Source organism: Ruditapes philippinarum, unplaced genomic scaffold (assembly GCF_026571515.1).
Source record: "Ruditapes philippinarum isolate M1 unplaced genomic scaffold, ASM2657151v2 ctg2234_1_1_1_1, whole genome shotgun sequence".
In the NCBI taxonomy this organism is placed as follows: Eukaryota; Metazoa; Mollusca; class Bivalvia; order Venerida; family Veneridae; genus Ruditapes; species Ruditapes philippinarum.
Window position 1 is genome coordinate 12,536 of NW_026867319.1, and position 27,731 is coordinate 40,266.

The window sequence follows — 27,731 nt, forward strand, 5'->3', positions numbered from 1 at the left end:
CGAAATAAGGCCTCTTCACAATGCCAAAAACACATCAAAAATTCACAAAAATGTGTAAAAAATTCACAATTGGCAGGATTACTTTCAGTACCAAACAAAATAATGAACTGACAAATGGAACTGACAAATGACAATCTTGAGAATTTGATTGATATATTTGAGGGAATAAAAAGAAGAAAGCTTAAACTATGAACATAATTATTAAATGTATGAATAAAGTGACTACAGGTGATGATTTATTCTGATTCATTTTTTCTCAATTTGACAGATTATCGCACTAAAAATTCACAATTTCAGGGCTATGGGTTGTGAAAAAAGTTTTAAAAAATCACTGCATTAAACTCTGTACTGAACATGTATGTTTTGACAGTCAACAAAGAATACTAAAATTTTATAACATGAAACAATGTAAACAAATTTTTATGGTAACTAAAAATAGAATTTAATATGATCTATTACATTTGCATAAAAATTGGTTATTGACAAAAACAAAATTTTAAAGTTCATTACATAACCACGAAAACAGAAAACATGTTTACTATTCATTTGAGATTTACTTTCAACTTGTTAATAAACAATCACACATTTTTCATTACACACTGCAGCTTTGGTAGTAAACAAAATTATATAACCTAAGTATATTTCTACATACATGTAGGTTCTTTTAAAAAAAATATATTATATTACGTATTTTAATACAAAACAATGCTGCAACAGATATCAGGATGAGGGTCAATGACAAATGTCCTCCTACCATTTTGCTCTAGCCTTCTCATTTTCTCTTACCACTGAGCAGCAAATATGTTGCCCTATTTCTAAGTATTGGGCTTATAAGATATTGTACATTTATTTTTTATGGAAAATGGCCATTCCCATCAAAACCTTTTAATTCACTTTCACCAAGTAACACTTGTTACCTCTAAATATAGCGCATTTAGTCATTCAAGATTTTTAACTGATAGGGCATCTCCTCCTTGCATAAAACATCGAGGCATAATTCTCTTTTCTTTTTTTGCATAAGGCATCTGGGGAAAAGTCTATGTCTTTGTTTATTTGCAAAAAGCATCTAGGCATAATTTTTTATCTTTGTAAATTTCACTTAAAAGACAATTGCTATTTTATCCTTTTCAGGTATAAATGGTCACATGAATAGAGAACCATCAATGTTCTGTAAGCTAGCTGAATAATTCCTCACATGAAAGAATCCAATCGAACCTACAGCGGTGAGGGACAAGTAATTTGAAGTCAACACTCAACAACCTTTACAACTAAGCCACAGACGCCCGTTTCACTATTGATAATTTAATTTAAAATGATAAAAAATTCGCTCTTGCAAAAAAAAATTGACCTTTTTGAAAACCTAGCTAAACACCGTTTTCCGGTACGTTATGGATTAAGCTCTGGGGAATTACACCAAATATACATATATATATATATAACACAGTTACGTGGTATTTCTATTTTTCTATCATTATTTTACTGTTTAAGGTGAAAAAAAAAGAAAATTATCAATATTCTTTTAATATCTATTGCAAATTTTTCAAAACATAAATTGTTTATAATGAAAATCAATAAAATTAAAATAGAAGTAGTGGAATCTTCCATAATAAAAAAGGTTATTTTCTGCGTAAACTTGTGTATTTACATGGAATTATTCATGCAATGATATTTAATTATTTTCTTACAAAGAATTATTTGTTTCATTTCAATTTAATTTTAAAAAAGGCCAAAAACATAGAGTTCGCTATTACACTCCATTAGGTTAATTCCCCAGAGGTTTTCAAATTCGTGAATATGCCTAATAGGATTTTACCCTACCATTTTTTGGACAAAACAGTAATGTACAGTACTTCTTTTTTAACCCTGCATAAATATTGAGTTTCATCTTTCAGCTCCAATGTAATTACTCCGATCCTTTCTTAAGTCTCCTGGAGTGTTTAATTATTTTTGTTTGTGACTTTCTACGTGACTTTACTCAAGAAAGCAGAATCATATTGATGCGTGAAGATATTTTATCCATACATGTGAACTCTCCCACTTAAGGCGGGAGACTCCCACTTTTTTCAGCCATATTTTCAAAGATTTTTTCTTAAAATAAGGGGTATTTTCACAATTTAAAGAAATCTCCCTATTTTTGATGTCAGAACTTCCTTCTTTGTTTATTGCAAATTCTAAAATCCCCCTCTTTTTGAAGAAAAATCTCCCACTTGATTATTGAAAAAAGTTCACATGTATGATTTTATCACATATGTGTTTCAATTTCCAAACCACACACTCTCAAGAAATCAATTATGTAATGAACTTAAGCTGCAAAAACAATGCTTTAGATGTGAGAAAAAACAAAAAGGTTCTAAGAAAAACCAGAAAAGTGTGAAATAAAGATCCCTGCTAAAATGATCTAACATTCCTCAACTAAAACAAACAAAAGGTGATCTTGATCAAAGTCGCCTTTCCAACATGTAAAAAAAAAAAAAAAATTAAAAAAAACAAACCTTCAATAAGCTTCTGGGTGATGTTGAAAACTGACTTCAATACTTCTGGATGATCAAGATCAGGTGACTGGTTACCAAGCTGCTTGTAACACTGAGCAAATGCTGTCCCACCAAGGCGGCATTTACCATCACTTATATCAACATACAAGATACAACCTAAAATAAAGTAAAAAAACTTTCATCAGAAAACATTGATAATTTAATAGTAAATTCAACAGCTTATTTATGAATTATTACTATCAAAACATGGATTATATATCTACAAATAAAAACAATCTAAAAATCATTTAATACTAACAGCAAACCATTATAAACAAGGCCACAACTTAATTACTATGAAGTTAAGGTCATCATATTCCGGATTTGACATTTACTTGGACAGGCAATGAGTTCATAAGACCTTTGATGCTCCAAATCATACTCGTACTGGTTTCACCTTTAAAGGTCAAGGACCATAATGGATGCTTTATATCAAATATCATTTGCCTTGTGAGCATGTAAATGAGGTTTTTTTTTTTTGGTTGCTTAAAATCAGACTGCTATTTGTAGAACCAACACTGCAAAATTTTAACAGTAGCTGATAAAAAAACCAAAAACTCTTTAAAACATTCTTGTAGAAAGACTTTCTAAGAGTTTGATAAAGTTTTTGAAAAATGAAAAACTTCTTCTGCCCACTCTTTAGGCTAGTTCTAGGAATAAAAAACATAGACTAATACATGACAATTTGACATTGTGATAAGGAATTTGACTCAAGAGTTTTACTTCAAATCTTTATAAGGAACCCATCATCAACTTTGCCCTAGAACTTTCAAAAAAGTCTGTAGAAAAAACTTTATATATATCTTGTGTCGACAAGAATGAGTTCCATGATACTATGGAATAGTAAAATACTTTATAACCTTTTCCATCTGGTGTTTTGAGATCTGGAGTAACGGTCAGTGTGATATCTGGACAAGTCACATACGTTGAGATCACCAGAGTACCTGAAATAATAAATATACAAGTTTTAATTGTCTACTTGACAGTTCATCAATCTAACAAAGATTTCAAAATCATTGTATTATAATGTCCTCCTAATGTAACTTGATACGGTCTCTTCAATTTCAAAACTTGTATTATATGTGTATAATTATGTGTACTTGAAATATGATGAAACTCTATCAGATGTTATATCCATATTTATTATATACATGTGTACGATTTTGCAATTAATGAGGTTCCACACTTGTTTGTTTGTTAAATTGGGTTTTACGTCACACCGACACAGTATAAGTCATATGGCAACGTTCCAGCTTTACTTGTGGAGGAAGACCTCAGGTGCCCTTCTATGCATTATTTCAGGCACAAACAGGTATCTGAGTAGAACCACAGACGTTCTGTAAGCTAGCTGGATAGCTTCCTAACATGAAAGAATCTTAAGTCCCTTTCAGGATTCGAACCCACAGCGGTGAGGGGCAAGTGGTTGGAAGTCAAAGACCTTCAGCACTCGGCCACGGACACCCCGTTTCCACACTATCTCAAGAGTACTGCTCAATTAACACAGTGAGCTGAATGTGTTATCGTCGAGTGACCCGTTTTTACGCTGCCCTATTTCGACGCCATTTATATTATGCCTCGTCATAACTGTACTACGCTATGGCAAAAGGGGATTCCTCTAGTTTGTCGGGTAACAATATGTAGTAAGTAAGACACCCAAAGGTAAGATTTAGCATGTTAAACCTTATTTAAGAGATTTTTGTATGATTTCACTAATGCAATTTTGACCCTCACTTTACTATGTCATGTTTTCCTTGAAAAAATCGGCTGGAAAATACCTCCCTGTCTGCTGACCTCATTTCCTTATTCTCAGGTCACGTGGCAGATAAATTACCCAATAGTGTTGTTTTGGGCACATTTTTTCACCCCAAAGCAACCTGTACGTGTTGTATATTTTTTTACGGTTATTAATCGATTAATGAATGTTAATTGAAAATTAATTGGATATGTTTATCTTATTTGGATGGAATGAATTGCCATATTTTAATTAGTTGCTCTACTAAATGTATTATTTTGTTTTTGCAGGTTCAACAAAGGAAGTAAAGGTGCAATTTTCCAACCTATATTATTGAGCAGAGGAGGTCAAACAGACTAGGGCAACCGTCCAAACCACTGTAAAAATACAACAATAGCATTTACCATATATAATTATGCTTTATTTATGAAAGAAATAAAGAATAGATAAACTATTTTTCACTTGTTGATACTTTGCAGGTCTATGCTCTTGATATTGGTGAACAACGTAAGTAAAAGTATTATGGTGTACAGTCTCCTGTAGTGTGTAATTAAATTAGCCAATCAATAGCGTCGTTTTAGGGCACTCTCAATCAAAATGGCCGCTCCCGGATGAAGTGAAAGTAGGATTGTTCATGAAAAGGAATAGCTGGAAAACAGCTTAAATTTACCCATTTCATAAAGGTTAGAGATTTTTTAAAAAGTTAAAACATTTTATACAATACAATCACATGGTTTTTATAGACGCATACAAAACAATCCTTATGGGCGTCGAAACTGGTCACTCGAGGATAACCATAAAACTGAAAAAAATTCTTCAACAAAGTAAAATCATTATAAGTTTAAGTGATTTCAATATCAAAATCAACAGAAATATAGAGTGAAAGTAAGGAGTCAGGTAACATAATAAAGACGATGATGATGAAATCCATGCTTAATGAGGGTCCATCAGTCCTTTCAGATCGCTGTCGAATACGGACCCCATATAGATGTTAAGTTTGAACTGGTTTTATAAAGAAGTCCCATTTTAAAAATAAAAGATTACCTGTAAAAATATCAAAAAGTTTTCACACAAATTTTAGAATGATTGTATAATTCATAAGCTCACGAGTTCCGTTGGTATCTTTACATGATACAGGATATCCGCAATTAAATAACAGCTATGTATGTGGTACAAGAATAGCACCTGGAGGAACATGTGAACAAACAAAATACCAACACGACTGAAAACTATTATTTCTGTAAAGGTGACAGTGAGATAATAAAAACATGACAATCATCGTGAAAGGCTATAATCAACAAACAATATAAACAAGATTCCCTCTTAAAAGAGATGGAAATTAACTTCCTAGTAAATGAAATTCCAGCTCTACTTTGCTTAATTTAACTGCACATTTAAAAATATCTATAATTATGACCATTTAGTTAAAGATTTTCAGTAATTCTGAGACAGAAATTGAAAGTAACTTCACAAAGGAATACTTGACAGAAATTCACAAAGGTTATTTATTCAGTTAAAGTTTAAACCAGAGAAATGGGCCTTCATCATTAACCTACAGGTATAACCCAAAAGACATTTCTAAAATAAAAAGTGAATATCTTCTATAGTTGTAAAATTGGACCAGAGTACCCAAACAAGTTCCACACAAGTACACATGTAAAGCAGACAAACAGAAAAGAGATGATTGACGAGTTAGTGCTCTCAATTCATGAATTTTGATACTAATCCCCTCTTAGAAAAATATATATCTTATAGACTTTAAAATAAACATAACATTTAAAGTTACATTAAATAAATATGTAAAAATATTTTGCCGTCGACCTAAAAATCAAGCATTTTACAGTATCATTAACCTGTTTAACAGTATTGTTGTAAAATCATCAAATATTGTTCATAAATTAGGATTTTAAACGGAAAATCCCACGGTAACACTAAAGTTCGTATACGATTTTTAACATGCAAATGAAGATTATAATCAGCTTGTGTATGCGCTAAGTCACAGTGTTATAGCAGCTCAAATATGAGATTTTCTTGTGCAAACACATTTTAACCGTTTAACTTCACGGTGCATTAGGCCCGAGGTTCAGTAAAATGTAATCATCTCATAATCAAAGCACTGAATGTACTGATGGGGAGGCTATGACAGAATGTTTCAGACTTCTAGTTTCTTTTCGTTTTGCTTAAAATGTGCTGTTATTTCAATTATTACCAAAATAAGAAGATATGCACATTGCGCTATTTATCCTTACTGTTGTGTTCAACCATTCATATATATGGTTAATATGGTTGACTATTCATTTTGCTAATATACCAGAACATTTCATTGAGGTCTACAATCGGACTGTTAATCATGCAAATTTTGAAAAACCTAAACTGTCAATAATAAATGACATACCAGCAAGTATGACGACTGTTCATTATAAGATAACAATAACATTTTACAACTGACGGTTCCTTATCAAAATATTCTAGGACTGTTCATCATAAAAACTTTATGTCATTTTAATATTATTGAATGATAATAACAACTGCAAGTTATGCAAAATTTTTATTGGACATTAAAAATTATACACATTTACATGTACCATAATTGAGATCAATAAGATACTGTCTTGTGATGAGTATTAATATTCATGCTCTACGGACAGAAAGTTGTCTTCTCGAATAAAAACACGTTTCAGAAAATTATTCCCATTTCATTACTGACAGCGTCGGATAATATGAAAGCTAAATATTTCTTGAAAAAAATACATATCTGCAAAGCTTATTCAAAATTGAATCAACCTAATTGAAAATTGATCAGGAAGTTATATCTTCTTTTTTACCGCCAACACTCAACCAACTTATGGTAGTTCGTGTAGTTTTAAACCTCACTAGCTTGAAATATATACTGCGGAAAATCTGTTGTTAACAGGGTTTGCGGTTATCACGTAGGGTTTTCCCTGTCGACCATTTCCCGCAAATAGATAAGAACATCGAAGCGTCAGTGCTATGAATGGTGTTATAAATGGCGTGTTTTGGAAGTTTTTGTTGAAACTTCTCCAAATCCCTCCAGAGGCGTGCACGTCGCGGAGAAGGCACACGGAAGGTCATGGTCAAGTCATCATAAGTACCAGAGGTGATTGGTTGACCTGTCGTGACTTACTCTGGAGGTTTGGCGCTAATAAATGCCGTTTTTGTTGTCGTCAGTCGGAGTTGATGCCTTGACAGTATTGTCGTCTCCTTTACCACCAACAAACGAAGAATGAAACGAAGATTCTGCTTGAAAAAGACGTCCCCGATGCTATAATCTCGGACATATGGTTATTCTGGCGCCGAGTATAAATAAACTTAAAACACACACACTTTTGTTGAAAAAAAAACAAAAAAACAACAACACATTTTCTGTAGTAATTTTTCAGGTGTTGTAAAATGAATACGAAATTCCTCTTATGCCGCGAATTATTTGTTAGAACACAGACATATAAGTTTTTATTGTTTTTTGTTTTTCAAATAAACTTTAATCACTTCCGCGCGCGCAAATATCGTTTTCAAATTAAAGTTTCGTAAGATATGTTAATGACTTCCCGATGCTCGACTGTAAGTCATTCGTATATATATGCGTTTTTTTTCTTTTCTTTTTTTTTCTTTTTTAAAGCTTCTTATTCTTTAATATTTTTTATGTATCTCATAATCTGTATTGAAAATTTGAATTTTATTACACATGGACTATCAAATTATGATGCGTTGCCCTAGAATTGAATAAACTTTCTAATTTCACAATACGGGGTCATTCATTTGATTGAAGACTGATCTTTGCGTCTTTCTCTGAAAAAGTTATTACCTTGTTAAAACATAATTATTTGACCACATATTTCTGTCATTTATCTGTTCACTTTACTTCCGATTTCTGTTGTACGGAAACACATGTTTCTATTTGTGTTTTCTAATCAATTCGAATCTATAATCAGTTTAATGGGATCACCACCGGTACTACTACTAGGTACTTTGGTCATGTTTTTTACCCCAAATATTTGAATGTTTCTATTGGGATTAAAATGAGCGTAGTTAACTTAACAACTGGTTGTATAAATCCCTGACCTGTCTAATTCTAATTTTGAGATAGTGGGTATATTAAGACTTTCACTACAAAATATTCCTAAACAAAAGAGCACATGTTTAAATTTATTCCTATACAAATAAAAGATCAGAGTAGGGATCTGTCAATTGCCAGACATATTTTTACAAGATACTTTTATGTTAAAAGCTTTGATTAATGAATAATGTAAGATGAAAATATAAGTATTGCTTTTTTATTTTGCTAATGTAAAATAAAATCGTGTGCTGAAATTTTGTCGGAGGGTCCTTACGGGTTTTGTAGTTAAATAGTTTTTTTTCGGCGATAATGGTTCAAGAATATAATGTTTTAAAACTATATGTTCATCACCATCAGTGAATTTTTAGTTAAATGTATGCAAAATATTTACTAACAGCTATATGATATAGCGGTTTATGAGCGTTTTCCGCGTACAACCTCCTAGGGTGTACTAATAAGTTAGTTTTCCTTTGTTATCACGCAAGCATGATCCATGTCTCTGATGTAAGCGACAGTTTACAATTATTTGTCTTTAAAAAAATATTAAGGACTATTAATGGTTTATAACAACAAAAGAACATGCATGATATTGAGAATACGGTGTTGCAACGTTCTAGTTAATGACCCGTCATAAACAGTTGGTCGCTGCGTAGTAATTGGAAAATTGTTATCAAAAATAATAAAGAATATTTGCCACCAAATTAAAGCATATACTTATAAATTTTCATTTATGCTTTTTGTTAAAAAAATATTGATAAAGTTATTATATAGAAGGGTTTTCATACCAAAACTATTTATGACCAACGTACGTATGCCTAAACCTGATTACCGCGGCAGTATGACGTCACGGAGTAGTGATTTTGAAAAAATAAACAACTGTTTCAGAGAATTATTATCTTTACAAATTGCAGACATGAAGTTAAAGAATGAAAACATTTTCATATTTAATAATTCATAATTGTAAATGTCTGTGATGAGTGATGAGTCAGCTTAAAAAATCAAGGTACTATTTTTTGACCTGATTACCGCGGCAGTAAGATTTGACAAATGGTATTAACATTGGGGAGGCATAGCCTCCCAAAAAACAGAATGAATTTGCATGAAAACATCCGTTAAAATGCGGAAATATACCGTTAAATTAGAACTGCTACTTATAGTCATGTTTGTTGATTTAATATTGATGTACGGATGATCTGAAGGCGGAGTTTCTCATGCAAACAGATATTGTACTTCCGAATTCACCACAATGAGGTTGTCCATTTTTATGCTTATAAAACTCATTTTGGTTGTCTGGACACCAAAATAAGATCTGGAGTCGATATGAAAACCCAATTTATTAATGAAATGTCACTATTTCTGTTTTTATGAATTTTATTAAATGTAACTTTAAATGTTTTTTTAGTCTTCCTAAATTGAAACAAAATCAAACTGTTCACTAGCGTAGCTTTATTTAAACACTGTGTATTCATAGTGCAAATTTTTCAATAAATGTAAATTTAACAATGGTTACACTATTTACCTCACACTGATAATTTGTAAATACAATTTATACCTATATATTTATATTCTGAAACTGTAAAAGGTCATAATTTAAATTATATACCAATGGCCTGTACCTTTTTACATAGTGGCATAATATTTCTATACCAAATGTGGCTTATGGCCCCATTACATTCAAATTCTTGACAGACCTCTGCAATTCTCATGACAAGGGTGAGTGGGATAGCTGAAAAATTTGAATTGGTAATTGTTTCTAACTTTAAACCGGCTAAGTAAGATAAAAACAAACCTGGAGCTTTAACTGTGTTATCACCAACTCGAGCAGCCATGCTGAGAGAGTCCTTCCCTCCATCTATTGCAATACCAAGTCTCTCCATCACATTACACATGGCTTTACATGCATCCACTAGATTAGCACCCTCACCCTGCAACTTGGCCGACCACATCCAGTTACCACTACATTTCACATCCTGCGAGTAAACAATTACCGTAATTCAGGCAAAATTGAGTCAATGGAAACATAATCTTCTGCGATATATTTTACACATCTTTTAACATTTTCTTATATCATTTTTTCCTTCTAGACAGATACTAATTATCTCCCTTAGACTGTAAATATGATTACCTGTTCACCTCTTCAGGTGGTACAGGTTCCCCTTTGATTTGAATGTAATTTAATGTAATCATTGACATTATTTGATATAATTTTCTTTGTTATTTTCTTACATCTTCGTAAGTTGTCATTTGTTTAGTGGTTTTGTTCTGCTAAAGTTTTAGAACATTTTATATATAAGTGAGTTTGAATAATCCAATATTAACTCTTAGCCTGCATACAGTAACAGATTTTACCCATGTAACCGGGGTGGACCAAGGTCAGTACCACATCATTGTCAGCTAGCATATCTGTACCATCTGATCATGGCCTGCACTGTTCACTTTTCAGTCAGTACTTTTTTGAAATTTTTCATAAATGTAATGTAATGAATGGCTTTGTCCATGTAGAAAGATAAACAAATCCATTAAGTGTGTAAAGTTAAGGAAAGTAAACATAGCAATCAACAGTACTGATCAGTTTTTATCACTTTAGAATACTGCATGTAGCATTCAAATATAAAAAGTACAGTCAATAAGATAACTTTTCATTTTACCGGTCAAGTATTTTGAAAAGAAAAGTTACATTGAACATTTCTGCCCTTTTTGCTTACTTTGAGATCAGACACTTTAGCAAAGACTAGATTTGTTAAAGCCTCTCCTACAGCCATCCTGGCTCCACATGCTGGGTCTATCAAGCCTTTGATTGGTTGTTCTCCAATGGACGTGGCTGAACCACGTTTCTCCATGTATGACAGGGCTGTTACGGCAACATCTGCTAGAGGTATGTGCAGGGGACCAACACACTGTTGCTGGGCAACCAGACCTGTTACACATCTATCTACCTGAGAAAAAAAGGAAACAAAAAGCTAAAACAAGGTATTTAAATCTTTGTGAAGAACCTTAACAGAATAATTTTTGGTCTAAACATGGACAAGACGTCTTTAATGCTATCACTCTTCAAGCCATAGTTCAAGCAAAAAGGTGTCTTAAAAATACCTTTTGTCGGATAACTCAAACATTGAAATTTTATTTCTTTTCATGCAAAACTTTTTTTTTTACTGTACAACTGAAAACAGAAACCTGTCATTTAAATGATTATAAAAAATACAACATACTTTTAAACAAATCTAGCCTCTAGAACAATTTTTAACATTTTCTTCCAAGAAACATTCTTAAACACATAATGAGGAATGAATAAAGGCCTGTAAACATGCACAGTGGATGAAAAGTGCATATAATAATTAAATGTACAAATGGACAGGTTGTCTCTATGAACCGGCAGAGTCACAATAATTAAATACCTTTTAGTTCAAGGTCCACTCGAGAGACCTTAAGTCAAAGGTGCTTTTTATCACACATTTGACACTTTAAACTTTATAAATTGAATTTACTAAATTTTTGCATACCTTATTTGTAAGGTATCTTTTGCTAGCTACAGAAGGCAGTCGGAGGACACGTTCTAGAACTTCTCTCACACTCAAGTCTGGAGATATACACATAGGCTGTAGGGGTAATGGCTCATGTTTCAGATGAAAGACCTGTATAAAATCAATATCACAAATTCAACATGCAAATTATAACACAACCTGCAATCTTTATACTGTAAAAAAGTCAGTAGTAAAAAAAAAAAAAAAAAAATTTGTAATCTCAAAAGTTATACATTTATTCTTTGGCAAACTGCCAGAAATTTGACAAGAAATAAAGACAAGACAATTAAAAATTTTTACAATATTAAATATATTTTTTTTCTTTCCTTTTATATAAGAAATGTAGAAAATATTATCTGAATATTCAAAACTGTTAAACATAGTAAACACTAATATTTTAAGGAAAAAACACCCACCCTAACCCCTTATATAGCATGTAATGAACACTACATTCCTGTAACCTCTAGCAAAGAAAAAAAAACCCACAGCATGCCTCCATATATAAAAGTCTTTTCAGTAAAGTTACACTAGCCCATCACAGAGTACTATTTATTCATTTACTAATTTGGATCTTTCAGAAATTCAAAACAATAAAGATATTGGTTACAGTTTTCACAAAATACTAAAAACAAGCAAGAGTATCAACAAATACATGTGCATTACACAGACAACAAGGGGATAACAAGAGGAAAGGGTAAAATATATAAAGCTGTCTACAAACAGTTTATATACTAAGCTCATCTTTGCGTAAATTTTTTTTTTTCAGAAACTTATTGAAATCTAGTGAATTTTTACTGAAAATTTCTAATTTGAATAAGAAAATACATTAACTATATTCCGGAAGCTACATTCCCAAATACTGGTCATTTTTTTTTGTCCTTTCTTTATAAATAAGCTTTCAGTTTGTTTGTTTTTTATAACAAAACATATCCCTTCTCTGTGGACTCAAAGATGTTTATTTTACATTTAAAAAGAGGTAATATCAGGTTGTTTTTTTCACATATAGTTGGCTTGAAGACAGAAGTTGCTCCTATCTCTTTTCATTGTTCCTTTTGCTTGACTAGCTTGAACCCTAAATTTAGCTTTCAGGTCAGAAAGACATGATTTCAAGAAAATATAATCTTTCAGTATGTTGTATTTGAGAGGACTAAAACAATGCATAACACCATGAAGCCAGTTTATAACAAATAGGTTTTACTGTACTAGTTATCAATACAATATAATGATATACATGCATGATAAATTCATGGCTTTGTTATATAGAGTTTTTTTCCATAAATAACAGCCCCAAGTCCTTTACCAGCAGGCCACAGAGCTCTATACATTATGTCCAGCAGCTTTGCATAAATGTTTAAATGGATATTACACAAATTTAAATAAGGCATTTAAGGATCTGTAATGAATGTATTTGAAATCAATCACTCAGACACTTATCATTTTATATGATTATATATACCACAGCTTCAAATATATCATTTTGTCAAATAATTAAAAAAAAATATATATTTTAAATGCTGTTGAGTTTGGAGTTTGGATTCCAATGGGATAACAAAACAAACAGATTACAAGAGGTTCTAGGATATAACATAATACTGTAAAAAAGCTAAATTTTTACCTTTGGGAAACCTGGCCAAAGATTACAAAAAAAATATACATATGAGTTAACTTCAAAATGTAAAGGTAGCTATTATTAATATATAAAGAACATTGAGCAACATTAACAGACATTTATTATTATGATAAGACAATTAGAGACTTTAGGATGTAATTCAGTCAAAGTATCAACATAGTAAGCCTGCCAAATAAAATCTATTCAATAGAAATAAAAGAATTATTTAAGCTGCACCATAACAAAACCAATATAATGGGTTTGCGACAAGCCTGCGCATCCGATCAGGATCCATGCTGTTCGCTTACAAACCCTATACCAAGTAGAGAAACTGATAGCAAACAGCATGGATCCTGATCAGACTGTGCAGAGGCGCCGGCTGGTCTGGATCCATGTTGGTCACAAATTCTTTCTGTTGGTTTTGGCGTGATGTGGCTCATTTATATTTTATAGAATTTTTATCATCTCTGTACTTCAAGACAATGATATTGAAATGTCAATATGCTGCAATATTAATCAATCCCATTCAATATACACCAATCAGAAATGAAAGTTTAGTAATTATTGTGTTAATATTACTATAGTTACTTATTCCTTCAGAAAACAATGACTCACAGGGTAATGACTTTTCAGGGCACTTAAAGGTCATTGTCATGTACCAAGATTTTGAAAGCTGTTTTCAATTGTTTATTCTTAAAGTGCAATGAATTGATGGAGATTGAGTGGAAGAGCCAAAGTCATGGTTTCGAGTTCAACTAGGGGTGAGAATCTTTTTTGACCTGGTGCCATTGCTGGCAAAATCAAATGCCCAGGAAACAGTTTTCTGACATAACCTTATACCCTGTCTATAACACAAAAGTAAGGCCCCTACATCTATACTATTAAACATATTTGTTTCAATTTTCATAAGATTATTTTAGTACATGTTTACTACATTTCTGAATGAAATAACTAATAACAGTACCACCTGGTACCACCTTTATTATCAAGGTATAAAAATTACAACAGAAAATTCTTCCATGCAATAACAATATGATATATTCCAGGCATTTATTATAAGTTTTTAGTAAAAAAGCAATTCTGTTTGAAATAACCTAAAAGCAGATATATGTTTTTATTATTCTTACTAACCTTTTGAGGCATTTTACCAAGAACATGTTCTAGTTCCAAGTCTACAGGGTATCTTCTGTGGTCCCCACTTGCATTTGTAAAACACTCTCCATTGGCTGTCCCATTTATCACATGACCATTTGCTAAATCACCATTGGTTGCCCCATTCATCACATGACCATTTGCTATATCACCATTGGTTGTTTTGTCAGAATCATGACCATTTGCCAAAATATCATTGGCTGATTTTTCAGTCACATGACCATCATCAACTTTTTCATTGGCTGTACAGCTGTCATCACTGTTCACATCAGCAACTTTACCATCATCCAATTTCTGTTTCTTTGCAGCATTACCTATAACATCTGAAGCTTTTTCTTTTCCCTTTCTATTAAAATCTTCTAAACAGATCTGAAATATCAATTAATGTATTTTAAAAGGAGCTTTATACAACTCTCCAATTACACGATATTAAGACAAGTAATTTTGGCTCTGATCGTCCTTTTCATACATGCTGAGTAGGTTGCTCAAGGATGTCTTTATTTTCATTGGCTGGTTAAAATTATCATTATCACTGAGAAGTTTATTATATCATACATGTATGATATCAAATGTTTATTGAAAATATGTATACCAAACATATTTTCTAAAGTACCTTAAACAAAGATATATTGTTGCAATATAAACATATAACATAACAATTAAGTAACACTTAAATGATAATCTTCATTCAAAAATAGCTTATTATAAAAATGTCTAAATGTTACACTTTTTTAAGTAACTTAACAGATTTATAACAGTGTTGTATTGAATTGGTAAAATATATTGTTTATTACCTTTCCATCCCCTGTAACTGTTCCAACAAATGAAACAGGACAGCGTTCCCTCTGCCCAACTTTCTCCAATACTTGCATGTGCTCTCTGGCCAGCAGTATAGCATTGGTCTCCTGATACTCGGCCCCCCACAGCTCGAGGATACTGATGGTTGGATCTCCTAGCTGGAAGTCAGAAGCTCGTATAACAGCACCTGCTGGCTCTACTATCTCTTTTAACACATTACCTGGATATTTACAATAAATATGTCCGGATCATGAGAATTTTAACAGGGTTGAAATCAGGGCTGTGTTTCATAGGAAGTCCTTAGTCTAAAATCAGTCCTAAGACCAAAAAAGAGACAATTTTGGGTTGCAAAGAAATGTCTTAAATGATGATTACTATTTTAAGACTTTTTATTTAATAATACAATACAAATAAAGGGTCTGTCATTTTATTATTTAACTTTTCTCAGGAAAGTGAATTTAATTATAGTCTACAGTCTTTCACTGAAGGTAAAAACGTTTATTGAAACGGTCTTAAGTTAATCCTAAAGTTTTTTCCATGTCCTAGGACTTAAGATACACAGAAGACTTTCTATGAAATGCAGCCCTTATAAAAAGATTATGATGATAACAATTTACAGCCTTGCAATTTACCTGAATAATAACTAATAACCTGGATATAAGCATTGGTAATACTTTAACCCTCTGCCTACAGGTGGCAACTGAATTACCTATTTGACTAGAGCAGACCATGATAGGGAATCTATGAAATCTGATCAGTCTGCTTTGTTCACTTTTGATTCAGTTACATTTTAAATATTTCCCTTAAAATGAACCAGACTGAAAGATGGATAAGTCCATTTAAGATATGTAGGGTTAATTTCATATGCATTAAACACAGTATTATAACTAACGCAGAATGCCAGAAGAGATTATTTCATTAATATCATTTGATTAAGGAACAATCATTCAATCTAAACTCAGAGCTATTATTGTTTAAAATTTAAACAAGAGGGCCATGATGGCCCTGAGTTGCTCACCAGAAACAACTGCTTTTCAGTGTTGGAAATTATCCATTGTCAATATTTTCTAATATTAAACTTGAGCATAGAATATGTTTAAACAATAATTTGAAGAAATGCCATGACCTGGGGCATTAAAGCTTTAGCTTAAACGGGTCAATCAAATTAATATGAGCAAACTTGATAAAAGACTACCTAAGAATGCTACAAAGTTTGGTGATCATCCATCAATTAGTTCTGTAGAAATAGACGTTTAAAGGTATTTCTATTTTTAGCTTTAGCGGCCCCAAAAGGGGCATATCAAATTAATCAGAGCAAACTTGATACAAGACTACATAAGAATGCTACAGACAAAGTTTGGTGATCATCCATCAATTAGTTCTGTAGAAGAAGATGTCAAAATTTGAATATAAAAGCAACAAAACTTTATTAAAAACTTGCCACTATAACCTACCATTTCCGCCAGCCCCTTGATCATGTATACTAGCTATAGGATTGTCATTTCCCATCTCCACACACGCTCTGATTAACCTGTTCAGTTTTTGTTCCATTTCAGCATCACCACGCTGGACGGCCCCAAAATCCAACTCCGATTTATTGTCACCTTGAACTTGTACAGAAGAGGCTGCCCCACCTCCTACACCAATACGATACACTGGGCCACCAACTTTCGCAACTTCCATACCTAACAGAAAAGTAAACAAACAGTTATGATTATTTACTTGTCATAATCTTGTTATGTTAAATCACATAAAATGTTACAGAATTCAAGGTATAAAATTTCAGATGTGCAAAACAGCTACTGGGAAATGTATATCCTAAAATCTTTCATTCATAGAAAACATGAAATACAAGTTCTAACATTCCTTGTAATTCTGTCATTTTACACAAAGAAGAAAAAAAAACATTGATAAACTGCCAATAATTACAGGTAAGGAACTACATAACTACACAAGTATATGTGGCTGTTCTTTTTTTATACATGTTCTCTCTCCGATAACAGGGATAAACAAAGCCTTTAAAGGAGACATCTAAAATTTTGTACCAGTATTACCTGGTTTCACTTCAAACAGTTGACAACTTCTCCACATCAATTATTTGAAACAATGGTCAAATAAAAGATCTATCCAAATATCACAAAAAAAAACCTCACAACAAAACAACACATGGACTTGAAGATGCAAATACAAAATTTGTAAACCAAATGCACTTGTTATATAGCTTAAAACATCATTGGCCTGCAAAATCATTTGATATTAATTCCTTATTTTCTAAAAGAATTATGAAAATATATGTCATGGTTAAAATTTTAAAAAAAGGTCTGTTGTTGGAACTTGTGAACAGACAATATGCTCTTGAAGCGAAATTAAGGAAAAGAACTTTTTTCTTTAAAGTGAAGTGTGACCTTGACCTCTGACTTACAAGCCTTAGTTTTACATAAAGCACATCAGCTCAATGTGTCAAACATTATGATTATTTCAAAATCGATCATTGGATGACTAAGTCATGGATCATACACATGCATTTTCCACAATTATATGACTTTTGATGTACAGGTGTGACCTTGACCTTAGTTAAGCCATGATTTTATGCATGTGCTATTTCATCATAAGGAATAATACAAACATATTCCTTTCAAAAATGCATTTTAAAATTATTTTTCAACAAAATTCAAACATAAGTTTTGTAAACTGCACTCAGTAGAGATATAACCTTATACACTTTAAGTTACCAGTAAAAGTCTTAAGTTACTTCAAAGACTTTTGTCAAAATTCATGCTAGAGTTAAGGGCCTTGGACAGTGACCTATTATGATTTTAAAAATGTGTGTGAAGTTACAAGGAAATTTCTTTAGCGTTTGCAGAGATTTGATGCTGTAAGGAAAACTTTAACCAGAGTTACACTGACGCCAGGTGATTAAGATAGACCAACTATTCTACAAATAGTTGAGCTTAAAACAATATGCTTACCTTCAGGAGCATACAAAATGAATTGATTAAATTGTGTATGACCACAATGATGTAAGAAGTTTGAAAGTCAATCCTTGTAAAATGAGTGAGCCTGGAGAAAAGGATGAGCTCCTTGGCCAGGTTATAAACCCACAATTTTATATAACTTTAATATTAAAATAATCCTTTACTTTTGAAGAATATGACAAAGATCCGTTGGTAATTTTGTAACTGCTAATTTCTGACTTTGACATCATTGTCTTATTAACACATGAAGAATATACGTACATAACAATACACACTTCACAGTTTGGGATGAGCTCCTTGGCCAGGTTATAAACTCACAGTTTTTATAACTTCAATATTAAAATAATTCTTACTTTTGATAAATATTACAACCTTCCGTTGGTAAATTGTAACTGCTAATTTCTGACTTTGACATCATCATCTTATTAACACATGGAGAATTTACGTACATATCATCTATACACACTTCATACTTTTACGCAATCCTTAACCTCAAATGATGTCTTTCAAAGGTCATATATTATAGAGGGTCATTCAATATAAAATGTCATCTGATTAATGATTTCACAACTAAATAATCTAGGGTTGCTACTTCCCTTCATTCCTTCAAATTAATATCCCTTGTGATCAGGCTTCTAACCAACTCTTTGGAAGGTTATCCATGCCTGTTGCTAGGCAACTATTCTCAAGAACCCTCACCCTTGTGGCCACGGAAAATTCAAGTTCCTATAAATTGTTATAACAAATACCCATTAAGTCCTTCTTCAGTTTGGAAAAAAGGTCAAAGTCACAGGGACTTAAGTCTGTGGAATAAAGGGAATGGCCCAGGATTTCCCTCTCTTAACGCTCTTGCAGTAACATCACATTGAATGCTGATCAGGAGCGTTTGTAAGACAAGGGACATTATTTTGAAAGCCATATTTTGTCTGTGTTTTAGTTCTAATTCTATTTAATAGTCATTTAATATATAATGCAACTCATAATATCCCCATTCAAAATTGTCATTGTCATGTAGATACTCCAATTAAAATGCAGCTAGCCCATAACATCACATGACATCATGTTAAAGATCCTGTATGTTGTAATTAAGATTGGTACTACACTTAAGTGAAATTTTATATATGTATATAATTATGCTTCTACATCAATTTGCACACATCGAAGAATATGTAAAATATGTACTGCAGATATTTGTGCACATTATATGTAATCATTTATATCTATGCATTCATTTGTTATTGAAAAATTGACTAAGACTATAGAAAATAAAATTCTAATTACCTCCTTTAATTAACATGAAATGTTAATTCGGTAATTTCTTTTCAAATAATGCTTTTTCGAATTTACAATATTGATAAATCTTCATTTGAGCGTTATATTTATGATTTTAAACCATAAAAAATTGAGTCGATATCTTTCAGAGTTTCAATAATTAAAGTTTTTGCACCACCACAACAACTACAACAAGAGCTTCGCTGAGGCCAGGCAGCATACCAACTATGCATGTTAAATATGGCACAGATATTTTTCTATCAAAATTAAAAAAATAAAGTCTAATTTTTAAGGTAACAAGCTAGAATAGTAATATTATAACTTAATTGAACTAACTTGAATTTTATTTTGATTGAAAATAATCAATTAAATCAACTTTGCAATTAGATGATTGCAGAGCATATCAAACATGATCTCTGTTTTGCAGTCATTATTATATGCTTGCATGCCAAATATATTACAATCACTGAAATCCCTGAAGTTTTTATGAAGAAACCAATAATTTCACAGAAAATTTGCTTTAAAAGAGGCATAACTCTATTAATAATAAGTTGATTGCAATGAAAATTGAACTTACTTCATTCTTTGGACTGCAGTAATATTTTAGACATGTTTGAGATTCCCAATATTTTTTACCTTTCACTGGAATTTGCTTGTTAACATGTGAGCCTTCCAGCTGACCTATTCCCCCACTAAACATGATGGGTTTTATATACTCTCTTCTATCACCTGGCACCACCTCCATACCAAATGATCGTGCAAACCCTGCAAGGACCGGCTCTCCGAACTTGTTACCGTAGTCTGATGCCCCATTACTTGCTTCAATAGCTATCTCTAATGGTGATGCAAAGTTGGTCGGGTATTCAAAAGAACTGTCTTCCCAGGGTTGAGCATAGCCTGAAAATATATAGTGCTGTAGCAAGTAACATTCTATAAATAAATCCCCTTTATCAGCAATGATATTGATCATTGTATCCAGATGTTTATAACTCATTGACAGTTTTCATCATCTAATACCCACGGCAAACCATTAAAATTTATCAAATGCTACAAAAAATAATGGAATATTGATTAAATTAAACTATAATAATGGAAACACGATGTTGAGATTGAGATTGAGAAATGTTCTATTCTGTTTGATACTCCAAAATATGAAAAGCATAATGCTACTCTATAATGCTTATCTTGACAAACAAATAACATATATTATATACAGTCAACATTGTATGTGTACATGCATTAAGAGACCACTCAATGAACTGTCAAAATGTAGTTTTTTAATACAAATAAGGTGAATTTTGAATGAAAACGATCTTTTATGTTGTATGTTTATGTATGTATACATTGTATTACACAGTTCATGTCATTTATATAACAAAAGTGTCTGGGAGATTGAATGTTTGCTGAATATCAGAAATTTGTTGGTTTACTGTCAGTTTATGTGTGGATGCCATACTTTGATAAATATTATCAAAAGAAATCAAGATGTTTACTTATTTGTTTATTGTATGCAAACAAAATGTCCACATGAAAAGGAAACATTTATTCATGATAAACACCACTAAATAGAATGTACTTACATTGAGTATTAGCAAGAAAACATTTATTCATGGTTGCTTAATAGATTCTTAAGCAAGTTATCTATCATCTTTTGGAAGTGATTTTCTGTGGCTACTAACCACATGACAAGTCACCTAATAGAATGTATTTACTTGACTATTTGCATAGTGCCTGTAAGTTATTACTAGATCAATATGGCACGAAAAGTCCTGATTCCATTACATATATCTTACCTTAAATGGTCAAAAGGATCGGGCAGATTTTTTTAATGGTGCTTTAAAACACTAGGACACAAATGTACTAAATTATGATCTTTGACCTTTGAACTTCAGACCTGGGCCCTGCATGTGACCCATCACCTTCTTATGTATGGTAGACTTTTGTACTTACAAATTTTGAAACACTTCATGCAACACTAAATCTTCTCTTACTGTAGAATGTTATTGGCTCGTAGGATGGTATCATTTTAATATATATCTAAATGAAGACATCACACCTTTCCTTTCACAACTGCTATATTTTAAGATACATCCACGTAATTCACAAAACAAACAACCAAGTGTGAAATTCTATCCCTGAAAGGAATCAGCGTTAAAGTCGCCTTTACCGCTGTTGTTTCAGATCCTACCAGGAACTTTAGATTCTTTCATGTGAGGAAGCTGTCTTGCAAGCTTACGGAACATCAGTGGTACTAATCAGGTGCCCGTTTGTGCCATAAATAATGCATGGAAGGGCACCTGAGGTCTTCCTACACCAGTAAAGCTTGAAAGTCATCACATGACGTATACTGTGTAGGTGTGACGTATAGCCACATATCACCAGAAAAAAAAAACAATCTTGAGTGAGAATTCTATAACAAGTTTATCTATATCCCAATATTTATACAAACTTGTTCAACAGGATAAACTCAGTTTTACCAGACTATGAACAGTATTGGTGTGATGTAAAACACAACCAACAAAAAATAAATCCCCCTCCACCCAGACTATGAAACGGTATTCTTCAAGTTTATGTTCCTTAGTTCTTGCAGTCTCTGAGCGTTTGAGCCAGTTTGAAAGAATAAACTTGAGAAAAAACTATTAATGCTTATCACAAAAAATATCTTATATGGACTTGTCAATCTTTTCATCTGGACAAAACCATCAAATAATTTTTTGGGATAAAAAAAGTATGTATTGTCACATGAGTAGATTCAGTTTCCTCTTGCAGACTTATAGTAAAGGATGCTGTACAACAAGTAAGATTATGCATAGATTAGTCAGGTCATGACAAGATGTTTGTCACAGATTATTTAGATGATTAAACTATACAGATCCAAATGCAGTTCATGAGAGTAAACCATCAAAAGGCTAATCATTTCTTAGCAGAAAAAATTCTGAAAAAAAAAGGGAATGTTCAACAATATTAAATGTTTTAATTTTCAGACCAGTGTTTCTTATAATGATAATTGTGAACGTCACTGATGACGCTCAGTGCTTAAGCCATAAACTACTCCTTAAAATTCACACTTAACATTTCCTCTTTTAACTCAAAAGGATAGACGCTGCACTTTCCAGAAACAGATTAATATTTAACATTTACCCATCCTGTTAGTATATTGTACAGGGTGGTAATATTTAAACACTGTCATAGAAAGTTATGACGAAGGTAATAATAGAAATACTTTTATTAACAAACTTGGGATGTATGGTGAATGTTGGAATGTTCACATAACAACAATCGCTGTAAAAACAAGCATAAAATATTTGAAATGTTTTTCCAAGCTAAATCATTAAAATGATACAAATCACTTGATTGACATTTCTGAGCATTATGAACTTCAGTCTTATTACGATACACTGAAAGTTGAGAAAACTTGATGCTGAGAAAATCCTAATTCTCAAAATACTGAACACTGTAATTGGTCCTAGATATTTCCTTCATGCTCCATTGAAAAATACTTGAATCTGTAAAAACCAAATATTGGACAGATGATGTGGTCTGATTATGCCTATGATATATAGATAATTACTCTGACAATACTGGACGATGGTGGCGGTGTTGGTAGTGACAGTAAGCCACACTGTATTTACTAGAGCACAGTTCCGCCACCCCATCATTCCTTGGCAGGCTGTTAGCAGTTTACCAGTACTAGTTGGGTTCACTTTCGCAAGGAACTGTTACTTCTGTACATGCTACAGCAGAGGTAGAGTGTGAATGACCGTAGAAAGGATTTCATAATAATTACAATGGAAGTGACCTGCATCGTCTGGGAATCAACCCAGGTCACCCAATTCACAGTCCAACGCTATTGAGCTAACAGGACAGCAATGAAATTGTTTAACTCACCTAGATATTCAAAACCAACTTTAAATAATAGAAATTCCTAAACTACCTGGACTATAGAATTTTCCTCACTCTTGAAAACTGAAATTACCTGACCCACTTAAATCATGGAGATTTGTGAGATTGTATATACATTCAGTGATTTTTTTCACTGCATTTTACAGCCGAATAAAGGCTGTTTCCTCTAGCCCAAAATAGGTAAAATTTCCCCTAAAAATGCCAATATTTTCCCCTAAAATGCATCGTGCTCTTTCTGACCAGAATTATGACTTAACAGCATCTGACTATAATATCAGCTAGAAAACAGAAATCTGTCCCTATAGATAGCCTCTGCTATAAACCTTGCATGTTAAATTGAATTGAAAGCAAAATTTTATATAAAATGTGTGGGTAAATTACATTTTCAGTTGTTGGAATTTGATTTCTGGTTTTCACCCTTTCGAAAGCCATAGGTTGTTTTGAAAATTGGAAAAAAAATCCCTGCCATTCTGATGATTTTTTCTTATGAACTTCTTGAAATCTGGAATAATTTTTCTGAAATATTGAGATTTTCTACAATACTTGGAATAAGATTTTATAAAATTCCTGGAATAACGAGATTTTATAACATACCTGAAATAATAAGATTTTACAACATACCTGGAATATTAAGATTTCCAAAACAGTACCCTGCAGTTCCTGCCACAACATGTGCTCCTCTCCCTGTACAATGTACATCTCTGATTCTACCCCCTGTCCCTGTTGTTGCCCCTGGAAACGGGGCTACCCCTATAACGAATATTTCAAGAAAGACTATTACCAAGCATATACCATGACTTTCTGAATACGAATCAGAAAACAATGTGTGTAAGATTGCAGAAAAATAATACAGAAATATCAAATTACTGACCTTCAGTAAATGTACAATTTCATTCAGCAATGCCAGTTTTAGAAGCTTTTCTCTCTATGTACCATTATTACTGATTTAATTTAGTATTTAGTGTTTTTTTTAAATATCATGAACTTTTGTAAGCATGAGTGGGTACGCTGAGTAGAACCAATAACCTTCTGGCACTGGAAATCCGAGTAAATCCACAAATCTTCTGAAATGGGTATCCCGTGTAGAACCACTAACCTCCTCAAGTCAGTACCCTGAGCAGAACAACCAACCTTCTAGAGTGGCTACCCTGCATAGAACCACCAGCCTCCTGGATTGGGTACGATGCGTAGAACCACCAACCACCTGTTAGTTTCTTGGGTTGCTGTATAAAACTTACTGTTCATAAAAATACAAACCGGTTGGAAAATTGTGAGTTTCAGCAGTAAAGATGATATGTCTCTTTTCTTTATTCATCTCTATCATTTTACTTGGAGCTGCCGGATCTGAAGGTTTAAACACCATCACATCATAGCCTTGTATACCACTGAAACAACAAATCTAAACTTTAACATCATAGCCTTGTATACCACTGAAACAACAAATCTTAACTTTAACATCATAGCCTTGTATAGCACTGAAACAACAAATATTAACTTTAACATCATAGCCTTGTATACCACTGAAACAACAAATCTAAATTTTAACATCATAGCCTTGTATAGCACTGAAACCACAAATCTTAACTTTAACATCATAGCCTTGTATAGCACTGAAACCACAAATCTTAACTTTAACATCATAGCCTTGTATACCACTGAAACAACAAATCTAAACTTTAACATCATAGCCTTGTATACCACTGAAACAACAAATCTAAACTTTAACATCATAGCCTTGTATACCACTGAAACAACAAATCTAAACTTTAACATCATAGCCTTGTATACCACTGAAACAACAAATCTAAACTTTAACATCATAGCCTTGTATACCACTGAAACCACAAATCTTAACTTTAACATCATAGCTTTGTATACCACTGAAACACCAAATCTAAACTTTAACATCATAGCCTTGTATACCACTCAAACAACAAATCTAAACTTTAACATCATAGCCTTGTATACCACTCAAACAACAAATCTAAACTATCTACTTCATATACTCTCATTCTATTCAAAAACTAAACTGAAAGTTCCATTTGATCTAAAAATTACACAGAACATGTGGAATATTTATAAAATTATATTTTTCAATGTGCATAAAATTTTTAATTTATAATTTCTTTTTTAAAGGTTGTGGTTTTGTTCGTTTTTATATGGGGTTTTCTCCATTCACTGAGGAGAAACAATTTGTGCCTTTGGGATCACTTTTGTCTTTATTTAAAAGTAAAAAAAGAACACAAGATATTAAACAAGAGCCACCGCCGGGCGGGGGCAACGCTCGACTTTTTACTTTTTCTAAACGCAAACATAGAAAGGTTTGAACATATAATGATGTTTCCTTTTTACAAATTTAGTTGGTCTGTCTTGTCACATTAGTTTTGTTTATATATTTTGTATATATATGAATAGAAACATTAAGCATATTTCTAAAAATAGCAACAGTACGCAATTTCTAAAAATAGCAACAATGACGCAATTTCTAAAAATAGAAAAAATGACGCAATTTCTAAAAATAGAAAAAATGACGCAATTTCTAAAAATAGAAAAAAATGACGCAATTTCTAAAAATAAAAACAATGACGCAATTTCTAAAAATAGAAGAAAAAAAATGACACAATTTCTAAAAATAGAAACAATGACGCAATTTCTAAAAATAGAAAAAAATGACGCAATTTCTAAAAATAGCAACAATGACGCAATTTCTAAAAATAGAAAAAAATGACGCAATTTCTAAAAATAGAAAAAATGACGCAATTACTAAAAATAGCAACAATGACGCAATTTCTAAAAATAGAAAAAATGACGCAATTTCTAAAAATAGAACAAAAATGACGCAATTTCTAAAAATAGCAACAATGACACAATTTCTAAAAATAGAAAAAATGACGCAATTTCTAAAAATAGGAAAAAATGACGCAAATTCTAAAAATAGCAACAATGACGCAATTTCTAAAAATAGAAAAACATGACGCAATTTCTAAAAATAGAAAAAATGACGCAATTTCTAAAAATAGAAAAACATGACGCAATTTCTAAAAATAGAAAAAAATGACGCAATTTCTAAAAATAGAAAAACATGACGCAATTTCTAAAAATAGAAAAAAATGACGCAATTTCTAAAAATAGAAAAACATGACGCAATTTCTAAAAATAGAAACAATGACGCAATTTCTAAAAATAGAACAAAAATGACGAAATTTCTAAAAATAGAAAAAAATGACGCAATTTCTAAAAATAGCAACAATGACGCAATTTCTAAAAATAGAAAAAAAAATGAAGCAAATTCTAAAAATAGCAACAATGACGCAATTTCTAAAAATAGAAAAAATGACGCAATTTCTAAAAATAGAAAAACATGACGCAATTATATATATGTATATATATATATATATATATCTATATATGTATATATATATATATATATATATATATACATGCATATATATATATATATATATATATATATATTTATATATATATATATATACCTGCATATATGTATATATATACACACACACATTTATATATATATATTTATATATAATACATATACTATACATACACACACACCAATAAATGCACAATCTGAGAAAATTCAGTAATATAACCTTCAAGGTCAAGGTCATTAAAGAGCCCAAGCAAATTTGGGTTTGATAAACAACAAGGTCTGGTCCTTAAGAATGTTCTGTTATAATATGAAGTTTATCCCTTCAAAAATAGCAAAGTTACAGTCAGTTACTGCCAAAACAATGAAAATTTCAATAATTTGACCTTCAAAGGCAATGTCATTAATGAGTGAAGGTCAAGGTCTTTCGGTATATTTTTAACAGTTATCTTTGAAGATTATTATGTTCAAGTTTGAAGACAATCCATTCAAAAATAACAAAGTTACAGCCAATAATAGCCAAAAAAATGAAAATTTCAATAATTTGACCTTCAAAGTCAAGGTCATTGATGAGTGAATGTCAAGGTCTGACTGGTTATTTTTAAGGGATATCCTTGAAGATTATTATGTTCAAGTTTGAAGACAATCCATTCAAAAATAACAAAGTAACAGCTAATAACAGCATGAACAAGCAAAAATTGGACTTTTAACCTTGAAGGTCAAGGTCATTTATGGATGAAGGTCAAGGTTAGTGTGGTCTACTGAAAGGTCT

At 31.9% G+C, this 27,731-nt stretch overlaps 1 protein-coding gene across 1 annotated transcript in view; it reads right to left on the minus strand.

Moving 5' to 3' along the window:
- Window positions 1-27,731, minus strand: part of LOC132735701 (phosphoribosylformylglycinamidine synthase-like) — a 52,124-nt gene that overhangs the window by 10,543 nt on the left and 13,850 nt on the right. The window contains exons 7-17 of the mRNA XM_060722682.1: window positions 24,826-24,953; window positions 24,190-24,318; window positions 20,302-20,562; window positions 16,873-17,103; window positions 15,415-15,638; window positions 14,600-14,989; window positions 11,839-11,970; window positions 11,044-11,274; window positions 10,128-10,308; window positions 3,392-3,475; window positions 2,493-2,648 (exon numbers count right to left, since the gene is read on the minus strand). Coding sequence (XP_060578665.1) covers window positions 2,493-2,648; window positions 3,392-3,475; window positions 10,128-10,308; window positions 11,044-11,274; window positions 11,839-11,970; window positions 14,600-14,989; window positions 15,415-15,638; window positions 16,873-17,103; window positions 20,302-20,562; window positions 24,190-24,318; window positions 24,826-24,953 — 2,147 coding nt within the window. The remainder of the gene's footprint in view (window positions 1-2,492; window positions 2,649-3,391; window positions 3,476-10,127; window positions 10,309-11,043; window positions 11,275-11,838; window positions 11,971-14,599; window positions 14,990-15,414; window positions 15,639-16,872; window positions 17,104-20,301; window positions 20,563-24,189; window positions 24,319-24,825; window positions 24,954-27,731) is intronic.